Raw genomic sequence first — 25513 nt, forward strand, 5'->3', positions numbered from 1 at the left:
TTGCCCGCCCAGGCGTTAAGGAGCCGCCCGTTGCCACGCCCCGGCCGCCATTTTGCGGCGGCCGCCGCCCCGCTCCCCTCAGCCCGCGCGCGCCTCACGCGGCCGCGTGTTGCCAGGCGACCGGACGCCGCGCGCGAGGCGGGCGCCGCCGCTGCACTGCGACAAGGCGGGGCCGGGCGGGGCGGGGCGGGGAGCGCCGCAGCGAGCGCGCCGCGCCCCACCCGGCCTCCCTATTGGCTCTCCGCCGCGGGAGGGGGCGGGGCTTCCCCGCTCGGGCGGCGCTGATTGGCGGGCGGCCGTGACAGGGAGCGGGGCCGGGGCGGCTCCCGCCTTGGTGCTGAGGAGCCGCCGGGTGCGCGGGGCCGCTCCGCAGCGGGCGGCTGCAGGGGGGCGGCTCCGTGACGGGCTGCGCGGGCACCCCGCGGCGCTGCACGGCACGGCCGGGGGAAGGGCGGCAGCACGCGGCTCCTGGCGGCTCCTGGGGTGCGTCGTGTGCCGCCCGGCACAGGTGGGTGCGCGCTGTGAGGCGGGGCTGGCGGGCTGTGGTACCTGCCACAGCGCCTCAGCGTCCGCGGCGGCTGATTCGGCTTAAATCCTTTATTAAAGCTTCTATAGCGCGAGGCTCAGAGCCTGCTGCGTTGTCTCCTTTACAGTGTGAGCTCTTACAGGGGAGCTGCGCTTCTTTCTTTGGTTACCTGATACAGTCACACGGTGGTCAGAGCTTAGGGAACAAGCGGCGTTACGAGTGATTTTTCTCTCACCAGGTGTGTTTTGTGAGGATCCTAGCGCTCCATCACTCCTCACCTCGTCTGAGCCTGCTCTGAACCAGCTGCACCTCGCAGATCAGGCAGCACAGGAGCTGGGCTGCATATTATATCCGCACAGGGCTTCCACCGGTGCTGAGCCGTCCTTACCTGGTCATTCCTTCCCATAACAGCAGGTATTATACATATTCAGTGCCTTAATTGCAACTAACGCTGCTATCTGTCTGTGTTACATGTATATATAACATATCTATATCTATCTGACTCGCTAGACAAGTTTCCATCACCAAATTACCACGTTGCCACCACTTGGCACTTCAGTCAGGATGAGTGTAAGGGCTCAGTGAATGTAGGCACTCATCTACCTTTACCTCAAAGTGGCATCTATCTTTCCTGGAAGGATTGGGCCCATCCTGTCTGGGAAGGACCTTTGTGCTTAAAAACTGGCTACTTGGCATGCTTTGCAAAAGATTTCATTTAGATGGGATTGCTGAAGTGCTAGGACTTTTTATCAGATTGGCTCGTCTTCCTAAAATGAAGCTCTTTAACCTGGTGCCCTCTTCTGTGTTTTGTTTGTTGTGTTTAAATCTCACAAATATCTGAAACCTAAGTATTATTTTAGCATGTTCTCTTTTTTTTTTTTTTTTTTCCCTGATGGTTTCATATAGCTGTTCTTTTGAGAGGATGAAAGCTTACAGTTAGCTGCTATTCTGAATTCTATTTCTACTAATAAACTAAAATAATGCTGGAGTGATTTCTTCAATCAGAAGCAAAATCAATTATATTTTTATGTTTTAATTGTCTCTTAGTTGCATGGAAAGTGATGCAAGAGAAATACCTACCTGTAGTAGTCTTCTGGTAACAAGCAATTAGTTAAATCTGCTATGATCCGGGTGCATTTTCCCTGAAATTCCTTATAGTCCTTGCTTTCTACAACAAAAGTCAAATTTCTGCATGTGACCTGTAGGTCCTCTTATTTATGTGATCTGGGTAAGGTGCTTCAGAAAAGGTCTACAGTGCTTTCTGAGTCCTTATTAAGCTCTCTGGCTGGGTGCTAGTTGAGTGTGGAAGCCCTGATTAATGCGAGCAGTTTTCTCCCTGTGTATGCTAGGACAGCGCTTTCAACTTTTACTCTGCTCCCTGGTACTATACATAGTATGCATTTAAATAACTAAATAAAGATATTTGTTTGTTTTTCCTTCAAACTGGGAGGACTGCATTTGTAAAGCATTCACTATTGACTTCATACGCTTTGTACTGGTGTTTGGTCCAGTGCTCAACTTGAAACTGGAGGAATGAGGTTGCTTGGCCCTGATAATCCCGGCTGGGTGTCCTGAATGTTTCAGGACAACTCAAAACTGAGGTGCTCAGGATGAGAGCTGAGAGACAGCCCCGTGTTGTGCTTTGAGGCTTTATTGGTTTCCCTGAGTTCCCCATATAATTTCCTCTACAGTGGGAGTCTGGTTTATAAAACAGATAGGCAGAACAAGAAGAGATGGAAGTAGAAAGTTTGGAGAACAGAAAAATGTATTTAAGTGCAAATAAACTTAAATTTAGGAGCCCCCCTGTGGCTTTGGCTGTTTATTCCAGAATTGCAGGAGGCCCTGCTTCGTATCGGAGGGCTCAGTGGTGTGAATCCCCCGTGGAAGCAGACACGGGATGGGTCCCTTTCAAAGCTGTAGAAGGGGGAGGTAGCTGTGGTAGTGTATCCCCCAAACAATCAAATACCAACAGCTCTCAGAGCCTTCAGTTTACTGCTCTGTGGTAATTTGTGGAAAAAAAATTTGGTAATAATCATGGTAATATGTTGGACTGTGGTGGAGGTTTGGGCATGTCTTCTGTTTAGTCACATTGGCTAGACATTTCCATCTCTACAGGCAAAGTGGTCAGCTGACATGTGGGATAAAAACCAAACAGTTTGCTATAATGATTTACTTCCCTTTGTTCTAAAAAGTGTCACTTCCAGAAGCATGTCCCACTTGGAGCTACGGTTCACAGCCTCTCCTCACCCCTTTCTCCCCTTTTTTTCTTAATACTCAACAATTTTATGTGCAATTTTTCCGTTCCTCTGCGATGAAGCAATTCAAAGGTAATTCCTGCTGCAGTTGAGCTGGGTTTGATATGTTCTGCACGTCTGCTCCTTCCCCCCAAAGAATTGGAATGTGAAAACATGAAACACAAACCTGAGAGCATTAGGACGTGCCTGTAGTGCTGTGGCAAATATTTCCCATCGGAACTTGGGGAGTGTTGCGGGTGACTTAGATAAAGCTTTGGCAAACGATGCAGGCAGACTCGCTAACAACTTTTTCTCTTCTAGGCTTAAGCAGCCAAAGATGAGTCGTGGATTTTCAGAAAACAATAACTTTCCCTATGACAATAACCAAATGGTTTTGGATATGATCCTGTGCTCCCTAATCGGTGTTCCCCAGCCTATCAACTGGGACAGCGTGGCAAGGCTCGTTCCAGGATATACATCCAAGGAGGTGAGTTTACTAATACAAGTATCTGTCTACTCTAAGTAGTACTTTATGAAGAAGAAAACTTTGGGGAGGGAGGGGAATTGAAGTTAAGTTTTTTTTTTTTGTTTGTTTTGTTTTTAAGTAATATATAATTACAAGAACTGAAAATGTTGAATGTGCAGTAGATAGAAAAAATATTTTTGTTTACAAAACTTGAACATTGGAATTAAGATATACAGTCCGTATTTTATTTCATTAAAACTGATGCAGAATAAAAATCAATGGAAAGTAAAAACTGAAAACAGATTTAGAAGAAAAAAAAAACACAAACAACTATGATGTTTCAAAATGCATAGTTAAGATTATTTTAATGGAAAGGATGGCAGTACCTACTACCCTCCTGTAGCTTCTCGTGGCCTTACTAGCACACCTGATATTTTTCTGTGAATGATATTCTAACTCTAAGGAAATAAGAGTTACAGATCTTAGTGTGAAGGAGAGCAATTGCCTTTCTTCCTTGGTCCTACGTGATGTGGACTGTTCTTTCTTTGGTTGGAATAGGATTTGGAAGAACCTAGTACCTCTCTATACTTAATTTCTTTGGGCTGCTGAATTACCATGTGAAATTGTTTTCTTTATTTAAAAATTGATTTATTTTTTTTTTGAGTTATGAGGGAAAGTGAGCTAAAAGAGTAAAATGACTTTTGCCCTTGTGATTCAGTGAAGCTAGAAAAAAACAAGCCAACAGTCTTTGCTTTCTTATAAACTTAATCAAATGTGTCAGCTGACATTTGTAGCATTGCTCGTGGGCATCACTGTAACCTTCTATTTAGAATATCAAAGTGAACGATTGGGAGTAGAAGCTTGTGTGGAAGGTTTCTGCCTTTCAAGTGTTCAGCAAAGCACTAGGGGGCAGGAGGGTGTCTCCCATTTAGCTTTCAATTTGCAGGCAGTCCCATGCACCTTAAGCAAACAAAATAATTACAAAAATATTAGTGACATCTCTCCCTATGTTAACTAAGATAATGTGATTGATTAGTACGTATCTGGCCTGAAGAGTTGTGTTCACAGGAGAGTTGCCTGTGGAATTAAGCAGATTTACAGGTACGTGTAAGTTACCTGTGCACAGGATTCTGCAGAACCAAACCCATCTCTGTCCTTGTGAGTTACGGAATTGCGAAATGTGAAGACTTCCTTGTTCATCAAAACAAGGAGTGGAGAGTTGATAACAGTGCAGAGGAAATCGCCAGTTCCATGTGTCCAGAGTGGAAATCATAAAGGGCAAGAGTAATACTTATGAAGCAATTATAGCCACTTGTATTTGACAGTGTTTGTGGTAGAAGGACTAGCTACAAAAAGAGACTTTAAACTCTCCTTTAACTTCCCTTTTGAAGATCTGGTTTAAAATCACAGGCCTTAAGGATGTAAAGGTTGAAACAGGTGCCACCTTACTTTATTCTGTTACTGTTTAATTATGGCAAATCTTATTGTGTGCTTATGTGCTTTTCTGATACCACGAAGTAGGAGGCGTTATAAGTCTAATATCAGCATGATCAAACTGTTCATGTAAACAAGCAAATATGAAATGCAATATCTACCTCAAATTATAGTTATTAAAAATGTACTGAAAGCTACTGCTTCATTGTCCTATCATTTAATCTTGTGACAGTGTGCAAAAAGGTTTGATGAACTAAAAAGCAGTGGAAGTTCACCCGTTGACAACCAGTATAATCCCCTGATGGCTGCTGGTGGGAATCCTGTGGAAACTTTAGCCACGTACATCAAATCCTCCTTGCTCAATACACAGACAGAGTTTCAGGAGCCTGCTATTGGGCAGGATTCCATTACAATAACTGGTATGTTTTTAGTCCTTCTGAAATATATTGCATTTTGTTATGATCCGAATGTGCATGCTTTTCTGTCTGGAGTGGTGAGACCACCCAGGAACAGAACTTTTTGCCTTTGCAAGAGAATAATTAAGCATACGTATAATACATACGTGCAGTCTCTTACAGTTTGTGTCGAGGCAGTGTTAATTTGTTTGGGTATTTTTGATAATTTGCCCTTTCAAAGGGCATGATATGCAGGAGTGCATAAATCTGTATGCTAGATCCTTCTGTTCAGCATTTTTGGTAAGGAGAGGAATTACTCTTCTGTTTTGTATCCCGTGTTGGCATTGTTAAACCTACAGCTGCTTGCAAACACAATAAGCTGTGTTATTCAAATAACATGAAAGCTGTGTGCAGAAAAGGTGTGGAAAACTGAGATGATGATCCCTCAAGGTCAGACTTTCCTCTCCCAGCAAACTTGCCAATTGTTTGGTGGCAAGAAAGCTACACAGGAGCTGGGAGCATATTCTAGTCACTTTTTGATGCTGTCTTGCAGCGACATACAATGTGCCTTAAGTCAATGATGTGTCCCAGGAATGCTTTGACAGAACAGGACCAACCCTAATAGTTGTGTAGTGATTGAAATAAAATTAAATATCTCCTTAAGTACCTCTACTATGTGGAGTTTTAATTAACTGTATGATAGTTATCCTCTGGATTTCATTATACTCTGAGATGTTTTCAGCACCTCGTAGGACTTGGCAAATGTGTTGCATGACAAATTTTGCTTCATTGCAGTAATGAGTAAACCATTTCTGTGGTGCAAATTTAGGAGACGGTGAAGTGTTAAAATGTTCTTTGTTATGGCATCTTTCACTGTTGCAGCTTTCTGGTCACTTATTTTTGCAGAAGAAAAACAGCTCTTTGACCTTGGCTGCAGAATGAATAAAATGTTTTTAATTCATCTCGCAATGACATGGAAACTGTATATGGAGTAGGTAGACCAAAAATGCTTTCATCAGCTTTCAGTTTTGTACTTGTTAAATGCATTATGTGGAATAAATACTTCTTGCACCCACGGGTGGCTACTTAGAAGATTAGTAGCTTCCCAGTAGGCAGTTAACAAGCTAACTCTGCTCACAGAGCTCTTTAGACAATTACTGCATGTTTTCTTTTTAACACTTTAATACATGTAATAAGTATTAATACAGTACCCCAGTGTTTCCTACTATAAGATCCTAGCATGAGATGATTTCTGTTTTCTAACATGTTTCCTGTGTGACTTTGGATAAATATTTTTCTCTGTTTATACATAACTAGCTAATATGAAATTAGGGTAATTAATCTTTTTCTCACAGGCTTGTAGTGAACTCACTCTCTTAACATTTGTGAGGTACTAGTATATTTCAGAATTAAGGATTTGAAAAAAGTCTCTTTGTAAATTTATGTTTTTTCATCAATTACTTCCTAGTGTATTTACTCATATCTGCACCTTTTTTAAGATCAAAAATTTGGGGCCTGTTTGGATTTGTTTGTAGACACGAAAAAGTAATCAAATTTTTTTTGAGTTGGATTATGCTATTATTCGAGGTGTGAAAACTTACTTATTATTAGCTAATTTTAAAGCAAACTGCTGCTAAGTCCTTCTAAATAAGTATTATGGCAGTAAACAAGCACATAAGACAGTTTTACTCAAGATATCTGTTACTAGCTTTCAGAATTTGAAACATCTTTACTGAAAGAAGAAAAAAAATATAGGAAATGTGTGGCAAAGCTCTGTTAGTTTGGCTCTGTTGCATATTCTTGTCAGAGTTATTTCCTTTTCTTCGGTAAATAACTTCCATGTGGCCAAAATACATTTCTTAATATTTGCAGACAGAACTCTTCTATGTCATTTTTTCCACAGGCCTTGCCTTTAAAACATTTACCTTACCTTGCGTTCAAAACTTAGGACTCCTGCCTTGGCTGTGGAATGGCTGCACTGAAGGCTGTGGCTGACTCGGGCCTTTCCAAGGTTCTCCTAGGGTCTGTCCAGTAAATGTTCCCGTTTTATTAACTGCCTTTCTTCAATTATGGCCTTACTGAGGCTTGGCCAAGCAAGACCTTAGGCCGTATCTTTGGAGAAAGTTTTGTTTCTTTGGCCTTTGATGTGATAACTGCTTTCCTGAAACGCGTAACTGCTGTGTTCTGAACTATACAGAGTTTCCAGATCATTTCTGCTGTCACTCTGCTATTGTAATGTAGCCACAGGATGAGAAGGTCTATTTTAGGTATTTTTGGAAGAGTACAGCCTCTTCCACTGCACAAGAGAGAGAGAAGGTGCTTCTGGAGCCTGTTCACTAGAAATCTGAGAGTAGGGATCCGTTCATCACAGTAGGAACAGTTACTCAATGTCTGAATGCTGGTGTTGTCTTAACCCTTGATCCAGGACCCAGTGGGTTTGACGTCTAGACCTTCTGGCCTTCACCAGGTTTTGTGTGCACGTTCCACTGCTTTTAGTGTGTTTGTGACAAAAACCTGTCAGAATTAAAGCTCGGCTGAAATAAGCTGCGTGATGTAGTTCTAGGATGAGAAGGATTTGGTCTGCATTTTAGGAGCATAGCTTCGGGCAGTTGGCTGCTTAAAGCCACACACTTAAAACTTAGCAAAAACACATCTATAAAGATTTCTGTGAGTTAGTTTGGAAGCAGCTTATTTTCAGAGCTAAAAGAAGTGTGGTTAAGAGGTGGAGTTAATCTCAAGTAGTCATATCCTGGCAGCAAAGCTGCATGAACACAGAAGTTTTGATGTGGCAGAGTCTTAAGACCCACATCCCACAAAGCAGATGAGGAGAGCTGAAGGCTGGATTCTATGCTCAGAAACAAATGCTGAAGACTTTGCACGAATCTCATTGCTCTGTATTCAGACAGGATTGATTTGGGTTTCCAGCCAAGTGTCTGGGCAACCCAGCAATGTTGCTGATCTATGTTGCTGTTTTATGGCATTCAGGGCAGGAACTTGGCTTATCTAGCAACCCTTATGGTAGCACAAATCTATTGCTGGTTACGTAACATTGCTCTGTTACGACAGCTGTGCTTCGAGATAACAAAAAGGAAAAGGTCAGGCATTTTTGATCTAATGCAGCCTTTTTTTCCTTACACTTAAGGAAGGCCCAGCACAACCTCTGCAAGGAATTGTTCATCAGAATCTGAGAAAGGTCCTGTGCATAACAGTGGAGAAAACGCTGACGAAAGCCAAGGGTAAGAAGATCTTTGCGTTCGTTACCTAGGGGTTTACAGAGCTGACAGAAAGATGTCTAAAGTTCTCTCACAATTCTTCTATCACAAAGAACACAGCTAGGAACATCCTAAGAAATGCTATAAGAAATTTTGAAACCTTTTCTTGCAACAGAAATGTTAGATGTTGGTTTGAGATCTTCAAATGTGCAGTAGGGATAGCTTATGTAGGAATCTGTCCATAGTGTTCCTCTGAATGACTGATCGCTGCTGTGGTGAGAATGGGAACCAGAGCCTAATTTTAAAAAGGAGTAAGTCAAGACTGATGCTTAATAACATTAAATATATATTAAAAAAACCCTGTGAACATAGGTTTGTTCTGTTCATGTGGGAGAAGGAAAATAAAACTGTAAATGAAAAGTGCAAGTGAGTGATTTTACTACTAACTCAAATAGCCATGCACATCACATGTTTTCTGTACCAAGCAAGTACGCCTAGAAAAACGTGTTTGATTCAAGCGTAAGGTTAGAGATTTTTCTGTGGAGACAGTGTTTACTGATTCTAGCTTTTACTTAAGACATAGTCAAAAGAGTTTTAATTTCCACTGATGAAAATTGCTGTTGTATGTTCTTATTGTCCTTCTGTGCTTCAGTAAGTTAGGCATATGTTTATGCCTGTCTTTTCAAGAAAATAAAAAAGGGAGAAGAAATAAGTTCTTTATGTAATTCAGGTAGTACCCCATAACAAATTGGAGACAAAAATCAGAGGCTTGAGCTCAATCTTTTTTCTCCAGTCCTTGAAATGGTAAATGGCAGTGATTTTGTCAGAGGATGTGCATTTGTGTTTTTCACCTGGTGTCTGACAGTACTCTGCATTAATATTTAATAACTGCAATTTGTTTTGCTTCTGTTAATAAAAATCTGTTAGAGACATCAGTTTTGCAATGTGTGCTTGTGATTTGGAGATGAAGTCTTGGAGTTTTATCATTCTAATTGGTCCTTATGTGTACTTATGGTCCTAATTTGTTTTGTGGCTTGCTTTCCTTTGAGGCCAAACATGGTGATACATGTGTGTGATGAAGCAAAAAACCTCAAAGAAGATTTTGTTTGTCCTCGAGACCTTTTGATATCAGAAATGAAATACTTTGCTGAATATCTGTCAGTGGATGCCCAGCGCTGGGAGGAGGTGGACATTTCCGTGCACTGTGATGTTCACATCTTTGACTGGTTGATAAGATATGTTAAAAGGAACACCAAAGATTGCGAAGCTAATGATATGCCCACTCTAGGTAAAAAAAAAACAAACAGTGTGTAGAGCATTTGTTGCAGGTTTGTTATGGTCTGTACTAATGGAAGGTTAAAGTTTTTGCTACAGTTCAGCTCGTCTCTTGTTTCTGTTGTACCAACGTTTTTCATTTGTTAGAAAAGTGTTACGACAGAAGATTCATTGATCATTATAGCAGATGTCTCTGATTCCTTAACACTGGCATTTTCGAGGATAGCTTAAACAGTGAAAAAGGTCTGGCAGTTTGGGATCTGGTGGCTTTAATTAAGGTTCTTCAGACATCTTCTGAACAAGAATAGAGTGGTAGTTATAGAACAGTAACAATTGTATTAGGTTTTGGTTTGTTTCCCTTCTGCTCCCTATCTGTACAGGTGCAATACTTTCTAAAATATCAATGCAATCTTATACAACAGCAGAATAACTTTATAAGTTTGAGACAAGTTTTTAATCTGTGATTATATCTATGATTTATCTGATCTATTTAATCTATTATTTTTAAATATAAACAAAGCTAGAATAGTGTTAAAGCTTGAAAAGCAGAGGTTACATTGAGCAAAACTTCATCTGGGTACGGTGGCTAGCGATGGACGTTTATCTTGCTTGTAATCGTTTAGTCACTGTATTCCTGTGAAGGCACTTGTTCCAGTCTTTATAAATTCCAGATTGTTGTGCTCTGGCCACCTAGATGATAAACCAAGGCTTTACGTACTAGAAGGTGGAATAATGAGTTGATTGTTCTAAAAAATAATATTTAAAAGAGATGCGAAATGTGTAGCGGGAGGGATGCAATGTGAAATTACCAGAAGAATTAATGGAAAAAAAACTTTCTTTTTGCCTTCTAGAACCAGCAAATGTCATATCAATTCTTATTTCTTCTGAGTTTTTGAAGATGGATTCATTAGTAAGTATTAAGAAAGGATTCTGTGCCATAAGAGTACAGTTAGTCTGTGTTTAACAACTTGTTTGTTGTACTTCTGCTGTTATGTAAACAGATGATGACAGATGCAATGAGGGCCTTTTAAAGATTTTGCCACCTTTCTTATTCAAGGCAGTAATCTAAAATTTGCAGAATCTCAATAGGGATGCAGAAAACGTACAGAGTAAGCTATTTCTAAATGTTATAGTGAAATCCTGGATTTGTCTTCCGATGACTGATTCAAGTAATGTCAGAATCTGTCTTTTTGACAGGTTTTATTAAAAAGATTGCTAAATCAGTGAATATCTCCTATTTTGTGTCCTTACACAAAAAACTTCCATAGCTTAGGATCTGGTTCTCCTTCAGCTCTGCCTATTGACTTGTTTGTTAAAATGTTTGTCAAGTTCTGTCATTAGGGCGACCTACAATTTAATACATAGCAAATTTAGCTGTTTAATACTGAGATCCAGGTGATGCTGATGTATAATGGTTCTCTTTTGCAAGCCATGGCGAGGTACTGCTTACTGAAGGCAAAACATTTGTGGAGTTGTTTTCCAGATTCCTGTAGAAGCCTTTTTCTAGGAGGAGAACACAAATGGACTCAGTCAAGTTAATTCATAGTCTCTTTTAAACAAATCTGAGACTTGCTTTTTGTTTTTGGGTAGAACTGAAATAGTTTTCTAAAACACTAGATGCTTTCTAAAAAACGAAACAAAACAAAAAAACAAGAACCAAACAAAAACCTACAACAGTTTGAAGTAATTAGTGCATCTTTTGAGATTGCTTTGTTTAGAATTCTTTAAAATTACTTTTAATGTTTCTGTTTTTCCTAGGTAGAAAAATGTATTCATTATTGCCACAAAAATATGAATGCTATTGTAGCCACACCATGTAATATGAATTGTATCAATGTTAACCTTGTCACAAATATTGCTGATCTCTTCACGCACAATGAAGTGGAAGAGCTGAAGGACAAGAGAGATAAATTCAAAAGGTAACTTTTTGCCCTGTAATACATTACTGAAGTGCTATAGGGCTTTTGGATCATTTTTTGGATCATTATATGACACACTGTGAAGTTTGGAATCCTGTATGTACAATTTATATTCTCATATAACATATCTTCATCATAGAACATGGTGAAGTGACTTCAGAATTTTTTATTAAAATTACAAGCAAAAGGAGAGGTTTTTACATGAGGCAAGCTGAAGACAAAGGTCCCACTAGGAGTGTGACATGGACGAATTATTCATGAATTCTCATGTGAAAGCCAGGATTAGAGTGAGGAACCATGACATGACATGCTTCTAATTCTTACAGTTTGTTTTCAGCAATCTGTGAACTATGTTGTTTGGACGTAAAATTTAGGGTGGCTGGAATCCTGAAGAGTTGTGATTGAGTACTATTTTAGAAAGCATACAGAAGGACTCAGGCTTAGTCAGCATAAAGAGAAGGGTCAGTTATTGGAGTTATTGGAAGGCAGACTGACAGAAAAGGAAGAATGAAGTTAAAACTTCTTTTAATCAATAGGAATGATGGCATTACAACTTCAAAAGCTGAAATTAAGTGTAGATTCATAGTAAAGGTCTTCTAGGCAGGGTAGAAGCCGGCAGCTTAAATTGTCGAACAATATAATAGAGGGGGAAAAATTTAAGGGATCTCTTTCTTCACGTCATAATAAAAATGATGACTAGAGATGACTAGGCCAGGAACCGATTATCTAAACAGATTATTTTAAAGCAAAATCACATTAAAAGCTGGATTCTGAAAGAAACACAGTGACTTATCGTAAAGTAAATCGTTAGAATATAACTCTTAGTCTCAGTATACATAAAACATTTTTTTCTAATGGGTAAGCTGTGTTGCTGTCGTTAATAGTAAACTGTTCTGCAAGAAGATTGAGAGACTATTTGATCCAGAGTACGTAAATCCAGATTCTCGGGGAAGCGCTGCAACATTATACAGGTGTGGTCTTTTTTTTTTTTTTTTTTTGTTACTACTTCAATTGCAAGGGCAGTCCCTATAATTGCTCTTAATCCAATATTTTGTCTTCTATTTTTATTTTTAAATCTAGATGCTGTTTATGTAAAAAGCTGCTAACTAAAGAAACTGAAAGGAGAATTCCATGTGTCCCAGGAAAAATCAACATAGATCAACATGGGAATATTGTCTTTGTACATATAAGGTAGTGAATATATATGTTTTTTTTTTTTTCTTCAGCTAAATGATGTTATCTGGTTTTACAAAATGCTACATGTTTAGGAATTATCAGATACTTGCATTGCAAAATGAAATGAAGGATACATATAGAACAGTGAATTGTTTAAATTTTTGCAGTACTGGGAGGGGAGGGGAAGAGTTGAGGGAGAGTATGATGATCTGAAATTCATTCATCAGTGCAGCTGCTGCAATATGGAAAAACTCCAGGCATGATTACTGGGAGGGCTATTTTGGGTTGTACTGCTTTACACAGAAAATACTCAGTTAATTGTTTCAGCTAATTGTTCTTAAGATATAAGGAGCTGATTTGACAAATTGAATTAAAGGCTGTTTTACTACAGGGCTTATTATGGAATGGTAGCTCCATCTCTGCAAGCAAAGGAATGTTGAAGATTATATTCTAGGCTGACTTTATACTGTCAAATCAAATAATCAGCCTGCTTCAAAACTATTATAAATAAACATTGCCAGTTGTTCTTCTGTTCTAAAGTATTTGTCCAAGGAACTTCCAGGACCTGTTCTGCATCTGTGCCTTGTTCATTTGACACAAATGTTTAATTGACTTCTGTCTCTTTGAGCCATGTTTGTAAACAGTTGGATTCTCTTCTTACTGAATGTCAGTGCACGACGCACTGCAGTTTTCCCTTCCTTCTCACATACCCCCTTTAAGGAAGACAGTAGGAAATTAATAACGGGAGGCCTTTCTCTACGTATCTATTTGATTCAGAACAACCAAAATATGGTTCAGTGTCAGCTCCCAAGAAAATGCATTCATCTAGTGTTACCTTCCACAAGGTTTTGATTAAGTTCTACCTACCAGTCTAAACAGAACTGAATCTGTTATCCTGTCCTGACATGTTAAAATAATTGGTGATTAGCCACTTAAAATTCATTAACTGTATTATTGAAGCTGACTATGTAGCTGATATGCAGTTTGTAGCTGTATTATTAAAAAATTCAGATTTTTAAAGTTATTCAGAGAATTATTTAAGTTCTAATTATTGTAGTACTTGCAAATGCTTCTCTACACAGAGTCCTTTTATTATTCCTTAGATGAGGTGGTGTTGGCCACTGATAAATTCAGGCTTATGATCTAATACAAACCTCTCTTTAACGATTTAAAATTAGTTTTATATGTATTGGTCTTCCAGTGGTACCTAGAGCTAATTCCCAGTTGGAACCACTGCTTTGTTAGTCTAGGTCAGATGTACATATAATAAAAAATAGCTCAGGACAGGCTTAAAATTGTGAGAATACAGTATCTGCTCCTTCTGAGGATAACGCACCAGTGCTGGTTGTGTATTCTCTTTTGAATTATGAAGAGGTGTTTGTCATTTTATCACTTAGAAGGAACAAAGGCTGTAATGTGCGCTATTTTTAAGACCAGAAGTCTCAGACACAGGTGTTCATAAAAAACAAACAAACAAAAGTCTCCTGTTGTCAAGCTTTAATTACTAACTGACTAATTGCTGTTGCATTGCAGGTGCCTAGAAGTATATATACTCTGTTGGCTTTTAAATCAAATAAAGTAGAATGACAGGACTTTGCTTCTGTTGTACAACATTATTATTCTACGTAAGAAAACGGCAATTTCATTGAACTTGTTTGCATGTGCATATTTCAATTCCTTCTACTCTGCATATTGTTCTTCTTTTGTTTCATGGTTCTCCTGATTTCCAAGGGCTCAATATTTATCTTATCTTATATATTTGCAATATGCGGAGCTCGAGAGGAAGCAAGCTGTAATTCTTTGTTGTTAGTATGCTTAGGATGTTGTGAAAGAACGCACACATTTCTATCATGGTCTGAATTTAATGATTCATTAAATTCATCATCCTTCCTGTCCTGAACTCTTCTGTAGGATTTCCACCAGTGGAAGATGTGGTGTTCTGCTCCTTCGCCAATTCACCTTTCTGGTGGCTTGATCAAAACAGTTTTATTGACTTTGTCTACAACCTGACATTCTGCTTTTTCAGAGATAAAACCTGGGAAGTCCATGAGTACTTAATTGGCCTTCATGAAGAATTAAAATCTTGGCGTGATGTTTATTGGCGTCTCTGGGGGACTGTCAATTGGTTGACCTGCTCAAGATGTAATCAAGTTAGTCTGTTTTCATTTTCACTTGTTTGATAGCTGGTTTATTGTGGGTGAGGTTTGGGGGTGAGGCAGAGATCAAAACAGGTCAGAAAATCTATTCCTTCCTTCCTTTTGGCCTGTTGGTTTTGTCACCAACTGGCTTCCAGTGATTATTTATTTATTTAATTATTTATTTTGAGTGGGAGAGATGATTGTTTGCATTGTGGAAGTAACAGATGCTGTGGTTCTTGACTTTCAAGTACTATTTTTTCCATCACTTTCCCTTTTCCTTTTGTTCTGGCCACTAAATGCAAAACAAGACTAAATTAAAATGTTTATTCTCTGGCTGCTCAGGTTTTAGTGAGTGAAATAGTCTTCCTATGGGTTATTGAGTGTTTGCACTTTGGGGCGCGGCAATAAATTTTGATATGCATTCCTTGTAGTGCAAAATTAACTTCCATAAGTAACCTCATCTCTCATTATGTCTCTTTTTATTCTGATGTAGTGTTTCCTGTGTACTGAATTCTCCCATTGCCAGTACCATCCACAGCCAGTTCTTTATCCAGGTGTAGCAAGTGCTCTGGGCTCAACTGGGACAGGAGTATATCCCTGTTGTAACCAAAAAGTGCTTCGATTTGATCCTACTACCCTCCCAAAGGTACTTAAATACTAGCTCACTTTTAAAACAGCATAACAAAGGGGGAGGAATGTGGAATATGTTATAAAAATAAATCTTTTCCAAAATAAGGATTGTAAATTGTTGCGGTATCCTGCAGACTTGCTGCAGGGTAGGATGAGGACTGACCCCTGAAATCAGTCTCCGTCCTGTTTTAGTGTCTTGATCTGAGAACCATCCAAGGATAGCAGCATTCCCTGGCTGGCAGGGTGGAGCATGGGTCTGGAGGAGAGGGCACTGCAGTAATCCCAGCAAAGCTTTTTTTTATTTCTTTCCATTTCTATAACAGCATGTGTAGTGCAAGCAAGGGATATCCATCTGTTCCCTTTTGTCTTTATACATTTGACTGTTTAATGCTAAAATTGAAAATGAAACAGTTCTCTAAATATTGTTTTTCCTACATAGTGAATTATGCTTTACTTCTCAGAATCTCTGCTTCTAGAAGTTTGTTAACTTTAGCAAGAGCAGAATCAATGTCACCTCTAGAATTAAAACCTCATCTGTATGGTTTACATCCTGAGAAAACTTCTGAGTTTATAGACAAAATGTTTTTAGAAAGCTAATTTTTTGTATTGTATTTACCGAAATCAGTTCTTCCCATTAACTCATTTCTCTGACGTGTATGTATCACAGGGCTGTCAAGTGAGGGATCACATGGTCGGCTCGCCCTCAGGAAATGAAGATGAGGATGATTTATCATCTCAGACTACTAAAATACTGAATGATTTGCTCCATCATAGAGACGTTATTGTTGTTCCTTTCACTAAGGATGAGAATAGGTAAGAACATCGCATTGTTACTGATATCTTAGCCTTGAACACTTCGTGTGTTCATGTTGAATTTAATCTCTCTGTTTTTACATGGGTGACAGGGCACTTTCTAAAGGTAACTTAATTGGAAAGAGAAGAACAAATACTGTTGCCTTTTACATTTCAAGTAGATGTGTAGTCATTCAATCTCCATAACCATTCATTCCTATCTTTATTTATATTTTAATGGATTGTTAGCAAAATATTATGTGGGCGATCTGGGAGCGTTTTTCTTTTGATGAGTACAGAGAGACTGGTTCTAAGTTGTGAAATAGAAAAATAATATAGTTTTGTTTCATGTGTTTCTCTAAGTGACTCTGGCATTGGGCTCTGTGATGAAAAAGGCATTGAATGTGACGTACTCGTAGAGCCAAATACACCGTGGGGCCCCAAAACTGGAGAAGTCAATGCTGTGAGTGACTGCTAATGTTTTTTCACAGTCTTTCCAATAACAAAGAGCCTTACAAGGGTACTTTGAAGAATTCATTAAATAACCTTAATAAATAAATAAAATACATTGATAGAGGAAAAGGTGCACCACTGAGCACTGCAGGATAGCATAGGCTAGTGAAGATATAAAATGCCTAGTTGATTAAAAAGTGAAACATTTACCAACTCTGCCAGAAATATTTCTGTAAAGCAGAAATAATTCTCTGGGTGTCTGAGCTTTGCAGCCTGTTTATAGCCCAATGGTATTTAAGGAACCAGTCATATTCTACAATACATCTGGTGGCAAAGTTTATTTATTGCCACCTTCATTTGTCTACTGATGCATATCTGGGTACATATGTCCCTGTGTCTTTTATAAATCCATATAAATGAAGTCCAATAATCTGCTTTTTTTGTTTGCTTGTTTATTTCCAAGGCATTTACTTCCCAGTACATAGTACTTTTCAGAGCTATGATTCATTTATGTTTCTATGTCATATCAAAAGAGATACTTTCAATGCCAAATTTGTGTAGACTGTTTATAGTACTACCTCTCTTTTAAAGAGATCTTTCATGCAAAGATAAGTTTTTGCATCTGCACCCGTTATGGAACTTCTGGTAACTCAATGATCCTGATGGTAGCGTGATGCTGCTGATAGCATAAGAAGTTCAAACAGTGTCAGTAGCTCTCCAGCAACAAATGCAGGAAACTAAAATCTTAACTCCGTAATGATCTGGTGCGCAACAGCCACCCAGCCCTGGACTGTTTTTTCGTAATACAAACACATATAAATATTTTTAAGCTAAGGTTAGACAAATTAAAACATGACTCTGAATTCACCGTGTTTAATTGATTAATAGTTTACAATTTATTTGTCCAATTAGTCATTCCAGCAAAATATAAAGCTAAAAATGAAAGTAGATTTTCCAGGAGCTACCAAGGTGGATTGCTGTTACTTTTAGCATGTTGTTTTGGGGATTCTACTCACTTTTTTTTTTTTCCTTCTAATCATAATTAATTCTTTAACTTATATCTCTTCTTTTTGTTACTACAGTTTCTTTCTCTGAAGAACTGGACTTTACAACTGGTTAGTAAAATGTTTTGTTCACATTTTCAGGCATTTGCACTTCTGCCATGGCAGAAAACTAGCTTTGCTTTTTTTAATCTTATTTGCTTACTAATTTAGACAAAAGTTTTATTTTCTTTTGTGGTAATGTGGAGGTTACATTATAGATTATAAGTATGTGTGAAGTGCTACGTTAGCCTGAATAAAAATTAACATTTCCTTTTAAAATTCTTATAAATGATAGCAATAGACCAGCAGCCTAGTAGGTCATTAGGCAGACAGAAATGTAAATCTTCAAAAACAGAGTTTTTAGTGCCTGTCTCTTTGGTTTGTCTGAGATGTATGTATCCAAATGATGTATTCGTAGTGTGCTGCAACATGCATGCTCTATTACTTAATTACTGAGTATCTCAGCAGTTTCAGGATATAGCAAGCCTCAGTAAAACCCTAAGAAATCTTGTATTTTACTATATTTTATGGCTACGTGGCTATCTCAGATATTTGCTATCAAAGCTTTAATTTTCTTATTAAATAGAAATAATATATCCAACAATATTTTGGATGCTAAATGCAGAATCATGCAATGATACAGGCTGGGAAGAGATTTCTAGTGGTCATCTTAGATATTTCATCTCACTTGCAAACCAGGGCCGACTTTAAAGTTAGACTCAACTTCAAAGCTTTATCACTTTGCCCGTACCCAGACAAATATTGGTTATCTCTGAAGATGGAGAGACTACAGCCTCTCTGCGAAACTTCTTAGAATGTTTGACCACTTGGGAGAAATATAATAAAAAAGTTTGCCAAAACATTCTAAGCAAAGATCTGAAATTACTTTCTCAACATTTGGGAACAATTTAACTTTGCACGTAGTTACATCACTAAGATGTGGAGTTAGATTTGAAAGCAACTCCTCTGGGACAGATTTGATGTATCATTAATTAGGAATCAAGCCTCGCCTATAATCTGTGGCACTTTTAGAAACAGCAGTCATTGTTATCTGAAGAAGAGGAGTATACCACTGGCTCAGAGATCACTGAGGATGAAGTGGGGGATGAAGAAGAAGTATGCAGGAAAACAGGTATAACAATAGTGTGTATATTCAACCTTTCTGGAATTTTAGAAATAAAGACTCAAGACAGCAGAATTCTTCTGTATAGGAGCTCTAAACATTAGGAATTTTTTAAGTAAAAATATTATTTCAATTTTATTTCTAGTTTTTCTTTGTTTAGGTATAAATTACCCTATTGCTAATTGTCATCAAAAATATTGGCAAACAAGGGAAGTGGCAACTACTCACATTCTAGATGTCCTCGAAGTTGATCAAGGGCATATTTTGCAGGAAGGCCTATCTACTGTTTAGACTGTTTTGAAGTTTTGACTAGATAAATGTTGGAAAAAATGCAGTGGCTACATAGCTATACTTCCTACATGCCTTTGTTTTTTAATACTGTTGTGATTATATGACACTATGAAAGGACTAGTGGGTGTGGCTAGAACTTTGTCTGCATTAAAGATAAGCTCTGTATAAGCTAAAATGATTTTCATTTTTTTTGTTGTTGTTTTAATTATGATAAGGGGTTTAGGAATGTGGAAAGCCAAAAAAAAAAAACCAACAGCTTTTCCTTTCCACATTAATAATGAGCCACTTGATCCGAGGCACTTCGTTTTTATTTTTGTCTTAACTTGAAAGAATAGGAGTGTACAAGTTCATTTAATTTATTTTAAAAAAAAATTGCATGAAGATTTATAGTTTGACTTCTAAGTTGTTTTGTCTGATATCACTCAGTTTGTTGATTAATTTAATATGGTCAGAGATGCAGTTTGTATGTGTACTTACTTTTTAATTTACAAGAGAAAACTTGTTCAGTTATGTGTCATTACCGTTTATTTCAAATATGTGTTCAAATAATGCACGCTTCTAATGGAAAAGCATTTGAGTAATCTGTGTGTATTACCATGTCCATACCACTGACAAAGAAAGAGAAAATTACCTGTTTGTTTACTTTCCCTGTAAAGGAATAGGGGAGAAAAGTCCTTTTGTAGCAGCATAGTTGTGAAATTCCAAATATCTGTGATTGTGTCAGTCAGTAGATTTTTATTTTTTCAATTAGCAGGGAGAAAGGAGAAATTAAAGAAATTCTACAAGCACCCAAAGAAAGTGCTTTCTTCACCTAGTATTCAGAAAAAGGAGAAGGCATCTGAGAAGGTAAAATCAGAGCTGTGAAGTCAGCCTCTCTGAGTTGAATAATGAGGATTTTACTTAAGTCTTGGACATGATGTTAAAATATACTTAATGTATTTTTATTTCTTTGATAGTCAAGTTCCCGAGATGCATCTCCTTTCATGTAAGTAGTTCTCAAAGTCCTTGAGAACTTACTGTAGTACGTTGCTTTCTGTAAACTGTTACTGATAATGTTCTGTGCATCTTTCTTTTCTAATCAGCGTGAGTATGCAGCAGAACAAATGGGATGCCTCCAGGTCACTAAGATTCAATCAAGATGCTCAAAGAGAAGATGGTCCGTTCTTGCATGAGTCTAGCTTTTGTAATCTTAATATTATGCAAAGAAAATTATTCTTTTACATAAGAAATGGCTAATTTTCTCGAAATATGACAATTTAGAGAGCTTTAGCTTGAATTTAATCTCAGCTATAAGGGTTGTTTTTTTCATAGTTCTTCCTCATTTGGAAGAGAACACACTTCAACTAGGCTAGCTGTTAGTAATCACCTCTATCCAAACTACACAGCAATCTCAGATTCTTCCAAACTGTACAAAAATATTCATACAGCTAGGAACTCCTAAAAATATTACTTCAGGATTTGATTGGTGTTTATTAGCAATCTCATATATTCTACAGGAGAAAAATCTCTGTAGCAGGAAAATTGAAATAAAATCCACCATGTAAAACTAAATTGGAGTCTTGCACAAAGGCTGAAAAATAAATGGGCAACATTGAAACTTCTGACTAAAAATATTGGAAAAGAGTTCCAAGTTCGCAGGAGAAAAAGAAAAAAATATTCCAAGTGTATGCTAGGGTGCTTTGTTTTGTAGTTTCTCATGTGTAATCTCTGTAGGTTATGTGGTGTCATATGGTGACTTGGCAAGAATGCAAATATTTTTTCTTGCATCCCTGTACCATTTGTTGTCTGGGCAAATAAGTAGAGATAAACATTTACTTGCATCTCCTTCCCAGTCTTTCTGACTAAAAATACTTAAAGTTATTTGTTTATTCTTTTTTAATATCTCCTGAGATTTTTGTGCATTACTGCTGTTTTGAAAATCTCTGCCTCAAAACCCTTTCTGTAGTTTTTTTTTATCTCAGTGTAATTCCTCAGGCTGATTCTGGTATCTGCCAAGAATACTACTGAAGCTAGATTATTCATTAAGATCGAGAATTTTGGTTGCTCGAGGTTTTTGTATGAGCTGAAAAGAAAGAGTATTATTTTTGCAAATAGGATATCACTGAAGTGTGTGTAGTTCTTCTCTTTGTCTTCAGCAGCAAGAAAAACCTGTTCTAAATATTCTTTTTCTGACAGATCAGAGAAGAATGTCTGAGATTACAGGGCACTTAATAAAAATGAGACTGGGAGACCTTGATCGAATCAAATCAAAAGACAGCAAAGAAGTAAGTCTTTTCCTGTGTTTACAGAATTAAAGTGGTCCTTAGTAACAAAAACATGTGACAAAATTGAAAATACTATCTTCTCATTTACTAACATGGAGCACTGAATTTGATTGATTTTCATTTTCTTGTAAGCATGGGTGGAGGATTTTTGGTTTTGTTTTTTGTAGGTTGGTTGTTTTCTTGTTTTGGCAAAGCAGTTAAATAAACATTTTCAGCCTTCACTGACTTTAAAAACTGGATGTGGAAAACAGGATGGGTTTAAAAGGTTTTGGTACTCGGTTGTGGCAAAGAAATTAGGCCATAAGTTCTCCTAAATATTAATGATTTTTATGAAAAGTCACTGATTAAACTGAGATAATGTCACAACTTTTTTTTTTTATGCATTCCAGTATGCAGGAGGTATTTATTCTAGACTTGAAGCTCAGATAAAGGCCTCAGCGCATGTCAGTACCCGACAAATCAATGCTGAGAAGAATGCCAGGTAAGATATTAAAATAAAATGAAAATGCAGAACAGGGATCTCTGGGGAGGCTGTGGGGGGTGGAAATTGTTTAAATTAATCATGCTTCATTTCATACACTTTTTTGCATCAACATCCCTTCTGGCAGGTTAACCATATATGATGTGAAAGCTTCCTTCATCAAAGTAAACTACAGCTAAGAGAGTGAAACACTTGTGCCTGTGCTGGAAGAACTGCTTTTATGTTGGAAGACTTGCTGTTCTTTCAATATACATTTTGTTGAAATTGTAGTGAAGTGTAACATTGTTAGTCAAGATTCTTTAGCCCATCCTCTGGCCTCCTTCCAAAAAAAACCAACCAACCAAAAAAAACAATTAAAAAAAAATGTTCATTACTATATATTGGTCATCTACACCTCAAAAGGATGAAAGAAAAATTAAGTGAGGTGCTGGCAAACTGGTTTTAGAGCCTAGAACTGGTCATAACTTGGTCAGTAGGTGAGTCTCTGAAGCTAAACCTTATAATGAAGCTGTTGACAGACTTAAAAAGATGTGCTGGATGCTTCAAATATCTTATCAGAGGAATTTCTTGCAGGTCTTATTTCTGTCCAAAGAATGCAGGTGCCCGTAGTGATGCAAAAGAAGTTATTTGACATTACAGTTCTTTGAATAGCGTTACAGTTTAACATTACAGTTCTTTGTTTGAATGCAGTTTGTAGCTGCAGGTATATTGGCAGAGAGACAGCTTTCTCAAACTGTGAGATGTTTTTCCTCCTTCTCTCAGAACACACTAACATGAAAACAACTTCAAATAAATACTGACCAGAGAGCTACTTCATAATAAGCAAACAGAAACTTGAGCTGTAATAACCCACATATGTTTCTTATGTGCTCCTAATCCAGGTCAAAATCCCGTTTTGGTCAAGGCCGTCCAACATAAGGATTTATGGAAAAACTGTAGCTGGAATACTTCACTGCTTCCTGAAGCTATATGGCACTTTGATATACGGAGAATGCGTATCTCCAAAAGCTTTGACTTGATAAGCAGTGACTTATTTATTACTTTTCACTTTGTAAATTATTTTGTGTGATAAATGAATGCAAGTCCAATAAGGTCTGTACTTATTTCAATTGTAAATATACTATTTCTTATATTTAAATTTAATTGCTTTTTAGGCTATTGTGTTGAGTTGCATAGAAAATATTTTATAAACATACAAAGTTAACTTATTCAACTAACTTTATTTATGAGGAAGACAAATATTTCTTTTGGTATGATAGAAATAGTAAAAAGGAAAAAGCAAGACTACTGAATTCTGAGTACAGTCAGCAGTGTTAATACTGCTAAAATATATATATGTATATTTATGTTGCATTTGATAGTATGTTTTAGGTCAGTCTTCTGGGGATTTGCATTTAAAGTCAGTGACAATACAGTAGCTGTGACTTAGATTAGTTTAAGCAGTTTAATGCAGTTCTGAGGCTTCCTTCTGTATAGCCACACAATTCCCATTGATGTGAAGGTGGGTATCAGGTGGAGACTAGACCTCTGAAGATTATTGAAATACTGTGGTGATGCAGTATCTCATCTTGCATGTGGAACACTTGCTTTACTTGCATGTGAAATTAATTCTTATTTCTATATCATACCTGATTCCTCTTGCACAATACAATGTTTTGTTCCCGTCTGATGTCCAGACCTTAGGAGGCAAAGCAGTTCCGTCTCTTTGCCTTACCACTAAATTACCTAGCAGATAAGTTATTAATTAGCCATCTTCAAATGAGAGGAATCATTAGGACAATTTGTGCATATAGATATTTTGGGTCTAGTTTCTATCTGAAACCTGCCTCAATAACACTGTTTAGAAGTCAGATGCACTTTCAAGTTCCGTATTTGGAGCAATAGAATACAAGTTTGTGTATATGTCAAATCTAGGGCTACCAAAATGAAATAAGTTGCCTAGAAAATAATTCATATATGAGCAAAGAAAATGGCAATAATGGCAATAATAATGGCTGAATTCAAGTAAACACATTCTGACTTTTTTGAAACAGGTAGAAAGAGCGCTCAGGGAAAGTTTATTCTGGACCACAGCTGTAAAAAAACAAAACAAAAAAAAAAAGTGAGTTTGGTGTAATTTTAAGTCTGCAAGATCCTGGGGGGAAGGACAGGGTGGGACAAGGAGAGGGAGATCATCATTGAAATGCACTCTTCTCTCCACTCAGGCCTTTTTGTTTGTCTTGTTTCTTGAGAATTTTCAGTAGGCATTAGAAGACTATGATAGCAATACTTGAAAATATTGCTTTCAATGTGGAAGATTTTTTAATAAATTAAAAATGAATGTTTATTATGTGTTTTGTCCAACGCAAATTCAGAGCCCAAATGAAACTAACGGGCAAAACTGTGCATTTCAGTGGCTTTGACCTGTATTTAAGGAAGTAAGGCTTTACTAATGCCTCAGGTCTGTTTGCAAGTAGTACTGCAGCTTTAGGCCATTATAATAAACATTGAAAGACTGATTGTTGTATGCTGAAAGAGAAAGTATTTAAAATCCACTGAATAAAAAAATAATTAACAGAACAAGGGTTTTGCTACAATACTGTAGCTTCTGATAGAGGATTATTCCAAATAGTGAACTTTGCCATAAAAGTTGCAGGCTGCATGTGTGTGTGTGTTGTTTTCTTAAAACTACTGACTAGAAAAGGAGGGAAAATCCTTCTGGTTTTGTTTTGTGGGGAAAAAGCTAATTTTATGTGCCAGTATTGTTATATTCAAAAGTATTTTTGAGCATATAACAATAGCATACATGATATGCGGTCTTTTTTCCCCCCTTGCCTACCACCTTGAATTTTTATCTTGTATTAATTTTGAAAATTGTCTTGGTTTAATGGAAATAAAAGTTACTGATTTAAGAAGTGTGTGTTTTTTATGGATACTTACAAGAAATAAATAAGTACATGATTTTTTTTATGACGTCAATCATGCTTGTGTATTTGTGATTAAATTGCAGCTTCATGATACAGGCTTTTTATCTGTCAACATCGGAATATGGATGAAGGCTGAACTGTCCCAAATCTATGAGAACTTGAAAGTATTTTTATCTGCATTGAGTTTTGAAGCTGGATTAAAAGTTCCTGAGTGAGGTACCCTGCAAATGACCCAAGTATGCAAAAAGCCAAACTAAGCTATGCTAAAAACATATTTAAGTTTGCTTCCCACTGCCACAGTGCCAATAATACCTTTTAAACAGTCTGACAAATCTGTGAATAGGATTAGTTTTCATTACTCTGCTTTTAGAACTTGCTGTATGTATGTCCTCTATATGTATGGCTGCAATACAGAAACATGGCTCGAAATTTTGGAGAAAGGGCCAGAACATTAAATTTAGCCACAGTAATGGCTCCAAGAGAAGAAGAGTACATGTTAAAAGAAATATGGACATATAGTTGCCCTGGTAAGTGAATAGACATGAGCGTATTTGACGTAACTGAAAGGATGCTTATTTTTGCGAGAAGGGAATTGTTTTTTTTTAAACATTTCTTCATGTTCTTGTTGAGTGTACAGACATACTACGTTACATTGCAGAATTGCTCCTTTTTATGCGATACTTGCTTGAACAATTAGGTGAAGTTCCTTGCTCCTTTTGGCACTTCCCATTCCATACTTGGCAAATGTGAAGCCT

The 25513-nt window shown here is 37.5% G+C and overlaps 1 protein-coding gene across 2 annotated transcripts; it reads left to right on the forward strand.

Moving 5' to 3' along the window:
• Positions 1 to 370: 370 nt before the first annotated feature.
• Positions 371 to 24746, forward strand: SANBR (SANT and BTB domain regulator of CSR). 2 transcript variants are annotated; one of them, XM_027453284.3, is made up of 22 exons: positions 371 to 508; positions 765 to 940; positions 3082 to 3247; positions 4893 to 5079; positions 8198 to 8291; positions 9317 to 9555; positions 10394 to 10452; positions 11301 to 11461; positions 12346 to 12432; positions 12542 to 12652; positions 14664 to 14787; positions 15269 to 15421; positions 16073 to 16218; positions 16561 to 16660; positions 17733 to 17765; positions 18726 to 18825; positions 19859 to 19953; positions 20064 to 20092; positions 20190 to 20263; positions 21283 to 21371; positions 21761 to 21852; positions 22734 to 24746. In XM_027453284.3, exons 3-22 carry the CDS (start codon positions 3098 to 3100, stop codon positions 22768 to 22770), a joined length of 2160 nt encoding a protein of 719 aa, XP_027309085.3. In that variant the 5' UTR covers positions 371 to 508; positions 765 to 940; positions 3082 to 3097; the 3' UTR covers positions 22771 to 24746. The 2 variants fall into 2 exon arrangements, with proteins under 2 accessions (XP_027309085.3, XP_027309086.3); XM_027453285.3 differs by having other exon boundaries at positions 19862 to 19953.
• The last annotated feature ends 767 nt before the right edge of the window (positions 24747 to 25513 follow it).

The sequence above is a fragment of the Anas platyrhynchos genome, chromosome 3, assembly GCF_047663525.1.
Source record: "Anas platyrhynchos isolate ZD024472 breed Pekin duck chromosome 3, IASCAAS_PekinDuck_T2T, whole genome shotgun sequence".
NCBI classification, from domain to species: Eukaryota; Metazoa; Chordata; class Aves; order Anseriformes; family Anatidae; genus Anas; species Anas platyrhynchos.